We start from the raw sequence: 12,981 nt of genomic DNA on the forward strand, positions 1-12,981 counted from the left end.
AACACAAACATTCAACAAAGAATTTCACAACTGACTGCTCCTCCATGTATCCAGATAGACATTAGGACCCTGGAGGTGCAGCAGGTAGTGCTGTTGCCTCCTAGCACCAGAGACCAAGGTTAGATCCCCACCTCTGGTGCTGTGTAGCTTGCATGTTCTCCATGATCCAGTGGATTTCCCCTGGGCCCCCTGGTTTCCTCCCACAGATGTACAGGTCAGTGGATTAACTGGGTAGAATCCAGTGGGAGTTCATGGGAGAACATGCCAACTCCACAGAGAGACAGTCCAGGTCAAGATTGAACCTGGGAGGCTGAGTGAACTGCCATAGGCAACAATGAGGACATGCACTCAGCAGCTGACACAGTGATTCCCCGTAGGAGACTCGCTTGCATGCCACAAAAGCTCAGGTGTGTCTGAAGGTTCTGGGCTTGAGCGACAGCAGCCACCTCTGGCCAGTGATGGTGGTGGAGCACGAGGGGCCAGCACTGCTCATTCATAAAGGATACATTGTAAAGGATACATGGATTCAGCCTGGCCTTCATACAGTGAGCACTAGAACTGAGGGGGAGAGAGAGCGAGAGACAAGACATGGAGCAGCCGGAGCCTGTACGAGGGTAACACAGATGAGAAGCACAGACACATGTCCTCTGCAGGCTCTGGCCGTCACTTCCCGCGCCCTTTCCGGTTCTCTGACGCATCCTGCTTGGGTCGTGCAGAGCGAGCAAATTGCTGCCAGGAAGTTAAGGAGAATCAGTAATAGTACAGGAAAATGAATGTAGGTTCAGCCCCACCATTCACTATGAACACGGCAATCTGCCCCACCCTGATGATCCAGTTCCCCATCAATCCCCCGAGGGTTCAAACATTCATCACACTTCCCTTTAAATCCCTAGTGATCCAGTCTCCACACCCTCCTCTTTAAATCCCCAGTGATCCAGTCTCCACACCCCTCCTCTTTAAATCCCCAGTGATCCAGTCTCCACAACCCTCGTCTTTAAATCCCCAGTGATCCATCCCCACACCCTCCTCTTTAAATCCCCGGTGATCCATCCCCACACCCTCCTCTTTAAATCCCCAGTGATCCAGTCTCCACACCCCTCCTCTTTAAATCCCTAGTGATCCAGTCTCCACACCCTCCTCTTTAAATCCCCAGTGATCTAGTCTCCACACCTTTCGTCTTTAAATCCCCAGTGATCCATCCCCACACCCTCCTCTTTAAATCCCTAGTGATCGTCTCCACACCATTCCTCTTTAAACCCACAGTGATCCAGTCTCCACACTTTAATTCCCGTGATCCAATCTCCACACCCCTCTTTAAATCCCCAGCGATCCAGTCTCCACACCCCTCCTCTTTAAATCCTGTGATCCATCCCCACACCCTCCTTTTTAAATCCCCACAGTGATCCAGTCTCCACACCCCTCCTCTTTAAATTCCCCAGTGATTCAAAAAATGAAATTACAAAAATAAAGGGGTTCAGAGGACCAGAGGGGGTTACAGACAGGGAGGGGTGTAGGGGACCGGAGTGGGTTTCAGACAGGGAGGGGTGTAGCAGACTGGAGGGGGTTACAAACAAAGAGGGATGTAGGGGACTGGAGGGGTTTACAGGCAGGGAGGGGTGTAGGGGACCAGAGGTGGGGGGGGGGGGTTTACAGAGACAGGGAGGGATGTCAGTGACCGGAGGGGGATACAGATACAGGGAGGGATGTCAGTGACCAGAGGGGATTACAGAGAGAGGGTGGGGTTTAGGGGACTAGAAGGGGTTACAGAGATAAAGAGGGATGTAGGCATCAGGATGGAATTACACACAGGGAGGGAGGCAGGGGAATGGAGTGGGTTACAGAGACAGGGAGGGGTGCAGGGGATTACAGAGACAGGGAGGGGTGCAGGGGACCACAGAGACAGGGAGGGGTGCAGGGGACCAGAGACAGGGAGGGGTGCAGGGGACCACAGAGACAGGGAGGGGTGCAGGGGACCACAGAGACAGGGAGGGGTGCAGGGGACCACAGAGACAGGGAGGGGTGCAGGGGACCACAGAGACAGGGAGGGGTGCAGGGGACCACAGAGACAGGGAGGGGTGCAGGGGACCACAGAGACAGGGAGGGGTGCAGGGGGACCACAGAGACAGGGAGGGGTGCAGGGGACCACAGAGACAGGGACGGATGCGGGGTTCTGGAGGGCATTACACAGATAGGGAGTGGCAGGGACAAGAAATGAGCCAGTCTGGCAGGAGGGAGATGCGTGTTAGCCAGCCGGCACAGAAGTCCCACCACCGCGTGGTGTATGATTGGTCTAAATGGATGATTGAATACAGACTTGTGGGGCTGAAGGACCTGTTTCTAATCTGTATCACTGACTCTGCATTCGTTCTGCAAAAAGATACGACCACCATAGGCTTCTCGTGGAGGATGAAGCCATTGACTTCTTTCAAGGACTTGGCTGCTGCTTGTTCGTTGGGCAGCCCGATGAAAGCCTGACCCTTCATCCGCCCTTCCTTCATCAGTCGGATGTCGAACCTTGAGTGAAAAAGGAAGAGACTTCTGCATCAGCCATCACCCAGCAGTGAATTCCCACCAGCCTCTCTGGAGGGGAAAGGACAACCAATGTCAGCTGCCCATCAGGCAGCACCTGGACTGCAAGACATCAGAGAGACGGAGTGGTTCATCAGGGTCAGCCCAACTCATCCACGCCAGCTCTCTGCCTCTCTGGACTAATTCCATTTTTAAAATTTAGACAGACAGCTCGGTAACAGGCCTATGACCCCATGCCCCTAAATATCCTATTGAACCTACAACTGTGTATATTCTGGTGGGAGGAAACCCACGCAGACACGGGGAGAATGTACAGACTGCACAGGATTTGAACCTGGGTCACTGGCACTGTAACAGCGTTGTACTAGCCGCTAAGCTAACCGTGTCACCCCATCAGGTCTATTAGCCCTGCACCTTGCCGACTGAAGTGTAGGTCTGAATGTTTCTTCATTGTAGTGACCACTTACTATGCCATCCGCTTAGCTGAAACAAGTGCCCTGACACTGAATTGTACTACAGCAGCTCGGATTTGATGCCGACCTGTCTGTGTGAAGTTTGCATGCAAGTTTCCTCCCATTTCCTGAGACGTGGGCCATGGGTTAACTGGCTACTGTAAATACCCCTCGGTGATGGTCATGCATCATCAAGCAGAGAAGGCTGTGGACCAAGTGCTGCTAAGTGGGAGTGCAGCCTGACGGATGGGCCAAAGAGCCTGTGCCTCTGTGGTGTGACCCAAAGAACTGTCCCATATCTCTCAGCAACTCCCTGCCCAACACTAGCATGGCTACAGTAACAGTGAGAAGGCCAGGTGCACACTCACATGTTTCTCTCAGTTTGGGAAGAGAAGTCCACATATCTGCCAAAGAGGAACTTCAGGTCCTGCAACAAGATCAACGTCCAGTCAGCACCAACATTCAGCAACGAGCAAGTCTGGGGCGGGGAGGGGCGAGGGGTGGAAGGGAGAAACGGGTGAGCAATGGGGGGTGGGGATGGTTAGGCAGGTATAGGGCGCGAGACTTGTTACCTTCTCTTCCACCTGCTTGGACAGATTCTTCACGTACAGCCGGCAGGTTGGCTCACCAGGATTGTAATTCTTGAACATCGGCGTGCTCTCCATCTCTGTTCAGAACATCACAGTAAGACTCAACTTTTTTTGGATATTTTATTTAAATTTTCCATATATGTATTCATGCCAAAATACAAAATATCATAATTGTATCAATTCCATTATACATGATGTTTTATAAAACCTGCCCAAAAATAATAATAGAAAATAAACCCCCATCCCCCCAAAAATAACCCCAATAAGGATAGAAGAGGAAGAAAGAAAAATACAATTAATAAAGAAAGAAAAAAAGAAGCAAACCTAGTTGTCAAGGGGTCACCATCTTTCATTCGATTCTAACCTTTTTCAGTTTTATTTATTTATTCCAAGGAGTTAACGAGGAGTCAAAGAGGTTTATAAATTTATACCAACAATATGTAAATATGGGCCCCAAATTTTCAAAAATGTATCATTTATTTGTAACCTTCTCAAGGTTAACAGCTACGAATTTCCGCGGCCATCTTTCCAAACCTAAATGAGAATCCAATTTCCATGTCGCTGCTATACATTTTCTTGCAATTACTCATGCAATTTTTACAAATTATTTTTGATATAAATTCAGTTTCAATTTTGGTCTTACCTCCGAAATATTACCCAATAAAAACAACATGGGATCCTGTAGTATTTTAACTCCTGTGACTTGTTCCAAAAATTTCCTAATTCTATCCAAAATGGTCTCAATTTCTGGACATTTAGAATGTAAAAAAGTACCAATCTCTCAGCTACATCAACGATATTGATCTGACAGATCTGACTTCAATCTATTTAATTTTTGTGCAGTAAGATGTAGTTGGTGGGAACTAGAATAGAATGTTAAAGTTAATGAAGGAGGAGGGGGGAGTAAAATTGGTGATCAAAGGAGTGAATGTGGGAACATTCTCTCGTGTATATATTTCAATGCAAGGAGGATGAGCTTAAAGCATGGATTGACACATGGAAATATGATATTGTAGCTATCAGTGAAAAGGTTGCAGGAGGAGCATGATTGGCAGCGAAATATTCCAGGATTCCGTTGATTTAGATGTGATAGAGCAGGGGGAGGAGTCATGTTGCTTGTAGGAGAAAACATTACCGTAGGGCTAAGGCAGAATAAATCGGAGGGCTCATCCAGGGAGGTGAATTGGGTGGAAATGAGGAATGGGAAAGGCATGAAAACACTAATGGGGGTATATTATAGACCCCCTTAATCGGCAGAAGGAATTAGAGGAGCAAATGTGTAAGGAGATAGCATGAATGTGTCATAAACATAAGGTGGTGATTATAGGAGATTTTAACTTTCCACACATTGACTGGGACACCCATCCTGTAATGGGTTGGAGTTTGCCAAATGTGTTCAGGAACGTTTTCTAAATCAATACATAGAAGAACCGATGAGAGAGGGGGCTGTATTGGATCTTGTATTATAGAATGAGATAGGTCAGGCGACAGAGGTTTGTGTTGGGGAACACTTTGGATCTCGTGATCATAGGTTAATTATGGAGAAGGATCGGGCTGGGCCTGAGGTTGAGATTCTTGATTGGAACAAGGCAAATTTCGAGGGGATGCAAAAGGATTTAGAAGGTGTAGATTGGGAGAATTTATTTTCTGGGAAGGATATAACAGATACATGGAGGATATTCTAAGGGGAAATGTTGAGAGTCCAGAGTTGGTCTGTCCCCATGAGGAGTGAAGGAGTGCAACAAAAATCTTAAGAAAGAAATTAGAATGGCTAAAAGGAGAGATGAGGCTGCTTTGTCAGGCAAAGTCAAAAAAAAATCCAAAGGGTTTCTACAGGTACTTTAAAAGTAAAAGAACAGTGAAGGATAAAATTGGGCCCCTTGAGGACCAGACGGGTCGGGAATGTGAGGAGGCAGAAGGGAGAGGGGAAATTTTAAATGATTTTTTTCTTCAGTATTCACTAAGGAAAGGAATATTGAACCAGGTGAAGGGGGAGAAAATATACAGATTAATGAGGAGGCAGTACCGGCTGTTTTAAAGAGAATCAAGGTGGATAAATCTCTGGGTCCTGAAAAGATATTCCCTCAGACCCTGAAGGAGGTTAGTGTAGAAATAGTGGGGGCCCTGACAGAAATATTTAAAATGTCACTGGCACAGGGAGGTGCCGAGGACTGGAGGGTGGTTCATGTTGTTCCAGTTTAAATAAGGCTCCAAAAGTAAACCTGGTAATTCTAGGCCTGTGTGCCTGACATCAGTGGTGGATAAATTATATAACATAACATAACAATTACAGCACGGAAACAGGCCATTAGGCCCTTCTAGTCCGCACCGAACCAAACACCCCTTTCTAATCCCACCTCCCTGCACAATGCCCATAACCCTCCATCTTCTTCTCATCCATATACCTGTCCAACCTTTTCTTAAATAATACAATTGACTCCGCCGCCACTATTTCTCCCGGAAGATCATTCCACACAGCTACCACTCTCTGAGTAAAGAAGTTCCCCCTCATGTTACCTCTAAACCTCTGCCCCTTAATTCTTAACTCATGTCCTCTTGTTTTAAACTTTCCTCCTCTTAACGGAAATAGTCTATCCACATCCATTCTGTCTATCCCTTTCATAATCTTAAATACTTCTATCAAATCCCCTCTCAACCTTCTACGCTCCAAAGAATAAAGACCCAATCTGTCCAATCTCTCCCCATACTCCAGATGCTTAAACCCAGGCAACATTCTGGTAAACCTTCTCTGCACTCTCTCCACTCTGTTTATATCCTTCCTATAATTAGGCGACCAGAACTGCACACAGAACTCCAAATTAGGCCGCACCAACGTCTTATACAATCTCAACATCACCTCCCAACTCCTATATTCCATGCAATGATTGATAAAGGCCAGCATACTAAAAGCCTTCTTCACCACCCTATTCACGTGAGTTTCTACCTTCAGGGAACGATGTACCGTCACTCCTAAATCTTTCTGCTCTTCTGTATTCCTCAATGCTCTCCCATTTACCACATATGTCCTATTCTGATTCTTCTTACCAAAATGAAGCACTTATCAGCATTAAATTCCATCTGCCATTTTTCAGCCCACTTTTCTAAGCAGCCCAAATCCCTCTGCAATCCTTGAAAACCTTCTTCATTATCCACTATTCCACCTATCTTAGTATCGTCTGCATATTTACTAATCCAATTCACCACCCCATCATCTAGATCATTAATGTATATAACGAACAACAATGGGCCCAATACAGATCCTTGAGGCACACCACTGGTCACCGGCCTCCAACCTGACAGACAATTATCCACTACCACTCTCTGGCCTCTCCCTTTCAGCCAATGTTCAATCCATTTGACTATCTCAAAATTTATACCTAAAGACTGCACCTTCCTAACTAACCTTCCATGTGGTACCTTATCGAAGGCCTTACTGAAGTCCATATAGACAACATCCACTGCGCTTACCCTCATCCACATTCCTAGTCACCTCTTCAAAAAATTCAATCAGATTGGTCAAACATGACCTTCCTCCCACAAATCCATGTTGAGTGCTCCTGATCAGACCCTGTCTATCCAGATGTTTATAAGTACTATCTCTAAGAATTTTCTCCATTAATTTACCTACCACAGACGTCAAACTTACAGGCCGATAGTTGCCAGGCTTCCTCCTTGAACCCTTTTTAAATAACGGAACCACATGCGCAATGCGCCAATCCTCCGGCACTATCCCCATATCTAATGACATTTGAAAAATTACCGCCAGAGCCTCTGCTATTTCCTCCTTCACTTCTCTCAATGTCCTGGGGAAGATCCCGTCTGGTCCCGGAGACTTATCCACCTTTATATTCTTCAAAAGCCTTAAAACTACACCTTTTGTAATCTCTATATTCCCCATATTTACTCAATTTGCTTTTTTTATCCCACATCTCCCAATATCCTTCTCCTTAGTGAATACCGAAGAAAAGAAACTGTTCAATATCTCCCCCATTTCTCTAGGTTCCACACACAGTTTTCCACTCTGATTTTCTAAGGGACCAATTTTGTCTCTAGCTTTCCTCTTACCATTAACATATTTGTAGAACTCTTTTAGATTAGTTTTCACCCTGCTTGCCATAGTTTTCTCGTACCTTCTTTTAGCTTTCCTAATTCCTCTCTTAAGATTCCTCTTACATTCAATGTATCTTTCAAACATCTCCTTAACTCCATGCTTCTTATATCTAATGTACGCCTCCCTCTTTCTTCGAACCAAGTTTCCAATATTCCTTGAAAACCACGGCTCTCTCAAACCTTTTGCCCCTCCTTTTAACCTAACAGGAACATAAAGCTTTTGCACTCTCAAAATCTGATCTTTAAAAGACTTCCATCTCTCTACTACATCCTGCCCATAAAACAAATTGTCCCAATGCACACCCTGCAAGTCCTTTCGCATCTCCTCAAATCTAGCTTTTCCCCAATCAAAAACCTCAATCCTTGGCCCTGATTTCTCTCTTTCCATAATGACATTGAAGCTGATGGCATTATGATCACTGGACCCGAAGTGCTCGCCAACACTAACCTCCGTCACTTGACCCATCCCATTTGCCAACAGTAGATCTAACACTGCTCCTTCTCTGGTCGGCACCTCTACATATTGTTGTAAAAAACTATCTTGTACACATTTCACAAACTCTAACCCATCCATTCCTTTCACAGAATGTGTTTCCCAATCTATATGTGGAAAATTAAAATCTCCCATAATTACAACCCTGTGCTTATCACAAATATCTACTATCTCCCTACAGATTTGCTCCTCTAGGTCTCGGTCCCCTCCGGGTGGTCTATAATACACCCCTACAAGTGTAACCTCTCCTTTCCTACTCCTCAGTTCCACCCAAATAGCCTCCGTGGATGTGCCCTCTAATCTATCCTTCCTAGGCACCGCTGTAATATTTTCCCTGACAAGCAATGCAACCCCACCTCCTCTTGCCCCTCCGACTCTATCACACCTAAAACGAAACCCAGGGATATTCAGTTGCCAATCACATCCCTCCTGCAACCATGTCTCACTAATCGCTACCACATCATACTTGCAAGTATCAATCCACACCTTCAGCTCATCCACCTTTTTTACAATACTCCGGGCATTAAAATATATGAATTTCAGGGATTTCCCATTTTTTAATCCCTGTTTTCCCTCATCTTTAAGAACAGCATTATTTTCTTTTCCTGCCAATTGCCCTTCATCTTCTTCCAGAGCATTTCCCTTCTCTATCACCTGCCCATCCATATTCAAATACTTACAACAAACTTTCATTGTTTGGAGAGTGTTCTTAGTATATAGTATATACAATTATTTGGTTAGACAGGGACTGATTAGGAGTTGTCAACATGGTTTTGTACATAGTAGATCATGTTTAACAGATCTTATTGAATTTTTCGAGGAGGTTACTAAAAAGGTTGACAAAGGAGGGCTGTGCATGTTGTCTATATGGGCTTTAGCAAGGTCTTTGACAAGGTTCTGCTGAAGAGGTTAGTTAGGAAGGTTCAAGCATTAGGTATTAATGATGAAGTTGTGAAATAGATTCAACAATGGTTGGACGGCAGAAGCCAGAGAGTATTGGTGGAAAATTGTTTGTCGAATTGGAGGCCAGTGACGAGTGGATTTGCCTCAGGGATTGGTACTGGGTCCACTGCTGTTTGTCATATATATTAATGATCTAGATGATAGGGTGGTAAATTGGATTAGTAAATATGGAGATGATACTAGGATTGATGGTGTTGTGGACAGTGAGGAAGGTGATCAAACCGTGGGATATAGGCCAGTTAGAAGGGTGGGCTGGAAGATGGCAGATGGAGTTTAATACTGATAAATATGAGATGTTCCATTTTGGTCAGACTAATCAGCAAAGATCAGACACGTTAAATGGGAGACAATTGAGGAGCGCAGTACAACAAAGGGATTTAGGAATTCTGGTACATAATTCCCTGAAAGTGGAATCACATGAAGATAGGGTGGTGAAGAAAGCTTTTGGTATGTTGGCTTCATAAATCAGAGTATTGAGTACAGGAGTTGGGATATCATGTTGAAGCTGTATAAGGCATTGGTGAGGCCAAATTTGGAATACTGTGTGCAGTTTTGGGCACCGAATTATGGGAAGGATATAAACAGAATAGAGAGAGGACAGAGGAAATTTACGAGAATGTTGCCTGGGTTTCAGGGTTTGAGTTACAGGGAAAGGTTAAACAGGCTGGGACTTTATTCCCTGGAGAGTAGAAGAAGGAGGGGAGATTTGATAGAGCTATTTAAAATTATGAGGGAGACAGAGTAAATGTAGATGGGCTTTTTCCTCTTTCCCATTTCAGTATTTGCTTTATACCAAATATTAATCAAATGCTTCAACTGTGGAGTTTCCCTGTCACCAAATATTAATCTTGGTTCCCATTTATAAATAAAATCTTATGGTGTTGTTTCTTCAGTCTTTTTCATCTCTATCCTAATCCACGCTGGTTTCTCTCCCTCTTTGAAAAATTAAGAGAGAAATTTCATTTTGTTGCCTTACAGTGATTTTTACATTTGGAAGTTATAGACATAATTCAAATTTCCATGTTAATTTTTCTAATGAAATCCTTGACATCTTTCCCTTACAAAGAAATTTTCTTACATATTTATTTAATTCCTGAAAAAAATTCTGTGGTAATGATTATAGGAAATAGATTCACCTTAATACAAATAACTCTTCCCATAATGTTATTGGCAATTCCATCCATTTTTTCAAGTCATCATTCATTTAATTTAAATAAAATATTTAAATTGTTATCTCCCCATATCCCTAAATATTTTATTCCATCTGTCGGTCAGTTAAATTGAGTGTTTCTTTGACATAGAGTACAATCACCTCTAGTAAGAGGTGATTTCACTTCTATCCCAATTTACCTTGTATATGGGAAGAATACTATCCCATATTCTTTTAATCTTAAATATAATTTATGTGGTGAACCTTCTGGTTCAGTCAAGTAACTTAATACATCATATGCAAATAAATTAATCTTATATTCCTCTCAGTTAATTTAAAAACCTTTAATATCAGGGTCAGATCGAATCAGTTCTGCAAGTGATTTATTTATTGCTAAAATAAATAGAGCTGGAGACAATGGACACCCTTGCCTTCCAGATCTAGTTAAATGAAAAGTGCAGTTATCTTTCCATTTGTTATGACTTTAGCTTTCGGTCCATTATATAAAACTTTAATCCAATTTTCAAATATTTGTCCCAATCCAAATTTTTCAAGCATTTTAAACAAAAAGTCCCATTCTAATCCATCAAACACTTTTTTTTTGTATCTAAAGCCACTGCTACACTTAAGCCCCTTCTCTTTTGAGATGGGACGTCTCCACTGGACCTTGACACAGCCACCGAGACCCTGCACTCACCGTCTCTGCTGATACGGCCCTTGGACAACTGTTTCCTGGAGATAAATTCAGAGGGAATCTCCTCCTCCTCCTCCTCCTCTTCCTCGCTCTCACTCTTCAAGCAGACTGGAGCAGGTTGGATCTTCCCAAATCCTGAGCTTTGTGCCTCGGAATTCCCCACAGGCTCTGTCAAGAAAAACCTGCTGACAACTGTGCTTTGGGCAGTGTGACAGGTGGCTGACCCTGCCTGTTTGGTGACCACAGCACAGGCAAGAACAATACTTGCGCCCTGGCAGGTCACGCAACGAGCTAGCACATCATGGTTAACCAGCTTGTAACCTCACTCCACAACCTGCTAACCTGCAACTGTACAAGGTCCTGGTGAGGCCGCACCTGGAGCACTGTGTGCAGTTCTGGTCTCCATACTTGAGGAGGGAGATACAGGGCTTGGAGGCCGTCCAGAGGAGGTTCACCAGGTTGATCCTGGAGATGAGGGGGTTGACCTACGAGGAGAGACTAAATCATCTGGGATAAGACTCACTCAAATTCAGAAGAATGAGAGGAGATCTTATAGAAGCATATAAAATTATGAAAGGGATAAATAAGATAGAGGCAGGAAAATATTTTTCACTGGTTGGCGAGACCAGAACTAGGGGACGTGGCCTCAAGATTCAGGGAAGTAGATTTAAGACAGAAATGAGGTAAAACTGTTTTTTCCCAGAGAGTAGTGAATCTCTACCCAGGGAAGCAGTTGAGGCAACTTCATTAAATATATTTAAGATTCAGTTAGATAGATTTTTACATTAATAATGGAATTAAGGGATATGGGGAAAAGGCAGGAGGGTGGAGTTGAGTCAATGATCAGATCAGCCACGATCTTATTGAATGGCGGAGTGGGCTCGACCGGGCCGGATGGCCGACTTCTTATGTTCTTATTCCAGTATGCCCACATCTACGGGCTGTCGGTCTGCACGGTGCTGCTGAGGGGCTTACTGGGGACCATGTGGTAGACGGAGCACTGAGCGAGTTGCCCACACCACAGGAGCAGATAGCTGTGGCCAGCAATGAGTCCTCCATAGCTTCTCCATCCAAAGCACATTGGGTAACATAGAGGACCAGTCCCTCAGAGGACAGCAGCAGCAACTGCTCGAGGAGACAGGCAAATAGGTGGGCCAGCATAGTCATAGTGGGCTGAAGAGCTTGCTCCCATACCACCCAAAATGCTGTTATCGAACCAAAGAACATTACAGCACAGAAAAAGTCCCCCTTGGCCCTTCTAGTCTGTGCTGAAACTTTGCTAGTCCAACTCACCTGCACACAGTTCATTGCCCCCCCGCCCCCCATACCCCTCCCATCCATGTACCTGTCCAAATACTTCTTGAATGTTAAAGTTAAGCCCACATTCACCACTTCAGGTGGCGGCTCATTCCACACTCTCATCACTCTCTGTGTGAAGAAGTTCCCCCTCAACTTTTCCCCTTTCACTCTTAACCCATGTCCTCTGGCTTGTATCTCACTCACCCTCAATGGAAAAAGCTGACCTACATTTACTCTGTCTGTCCCCCTCATAATTTTAAATACCTCGATCAAATCTCCCCTCATTCTTCTACACTCCAGGGAATAAAGTCCTAACCTGTTTAACCTTTCCCTGTAACTCAGTTCCTGAAGTCCGGGCAACATCTCTGCACTCTTTCTATCTTATTGGTATCTTTCTTGTAGTTAAGTGACCAAAACTGCACAAAATGATCCAAATTTGGCCTCACCAATGTCTTTTACAACTTTACCATAACATCCCAACTCCTGTACTCAATACTTTGATTTATGAAGGCCAAGATGCCAAAAGCTCTCTTCACAACCCTATCCACCTGTGATGCCACTTTCAGGATATTATGTATCTGTATTCCCAGATCCCTCTGTTCTCCCGCACACCTCAGTGCCTGACCATTCATAGTGTACGCCCTTTCTTGGTTTGTCCTTCCAAAATGCCACACCTCACACTTGTCTGCATGAAATTCCAT

General features: G+C 44.4%; 1 protein-coding gene across 2 annotated transcripts in view; it reads right to left on the reverse strand.

Moving 5' to 3' along the window:
• Positions 1-639: 639 nt before the first annotated feature.
• rnpc3 (RNA-binding region (RNP1, RRM) containing 3) overlaps positions 640-12,981 on the reverse strand; it is a 46,655-nt gene continuing 34,313 nt past the window's right edge. For both annotated transcript variants that reach the window (XM_069939446.1, XM_069939444.1), the window contains 5 exons: positions 10,985-11,149; positions 3,554-3,648; positions 3,350-3,408; positions 2,382-2,514; positions 640-729 (listed from right to left, as the gene is read on the reverse strand). In XM_069939446.1, coding sequence (XP_069795547.1) covers positions 664-729; positions 2,382-2,514; positions 3,350-3,408; positions 3,554-3,648; positions 10,985-11,149 — 518 coding nt within the window. In that variant the 3' untranslated portion in view covers positions 640-663. The remainder of the gene's footprint in view (positions 730-2,381; positions 2,515-3,349; positions 3,409-3,553; positions 3,649-10,984; positions 11,150-12,981) is intronic.

This window comes from Narcine bancroftii, chromosome 5 (genome assembly GCF_036971445.1).
Source record: "Narcine bancroftii isolate sNarBan1 chromosome 5, sNarBan1.hap1, whole genome shotgun sequence".
Classification (NCBI taxonomy): domain Eukaryota; kingdom Metazoa; phylum Chordata; class Chondrichthyes; order Torpediniformes; family Narcinidae; genus Narcine; species Narcine bancroftii.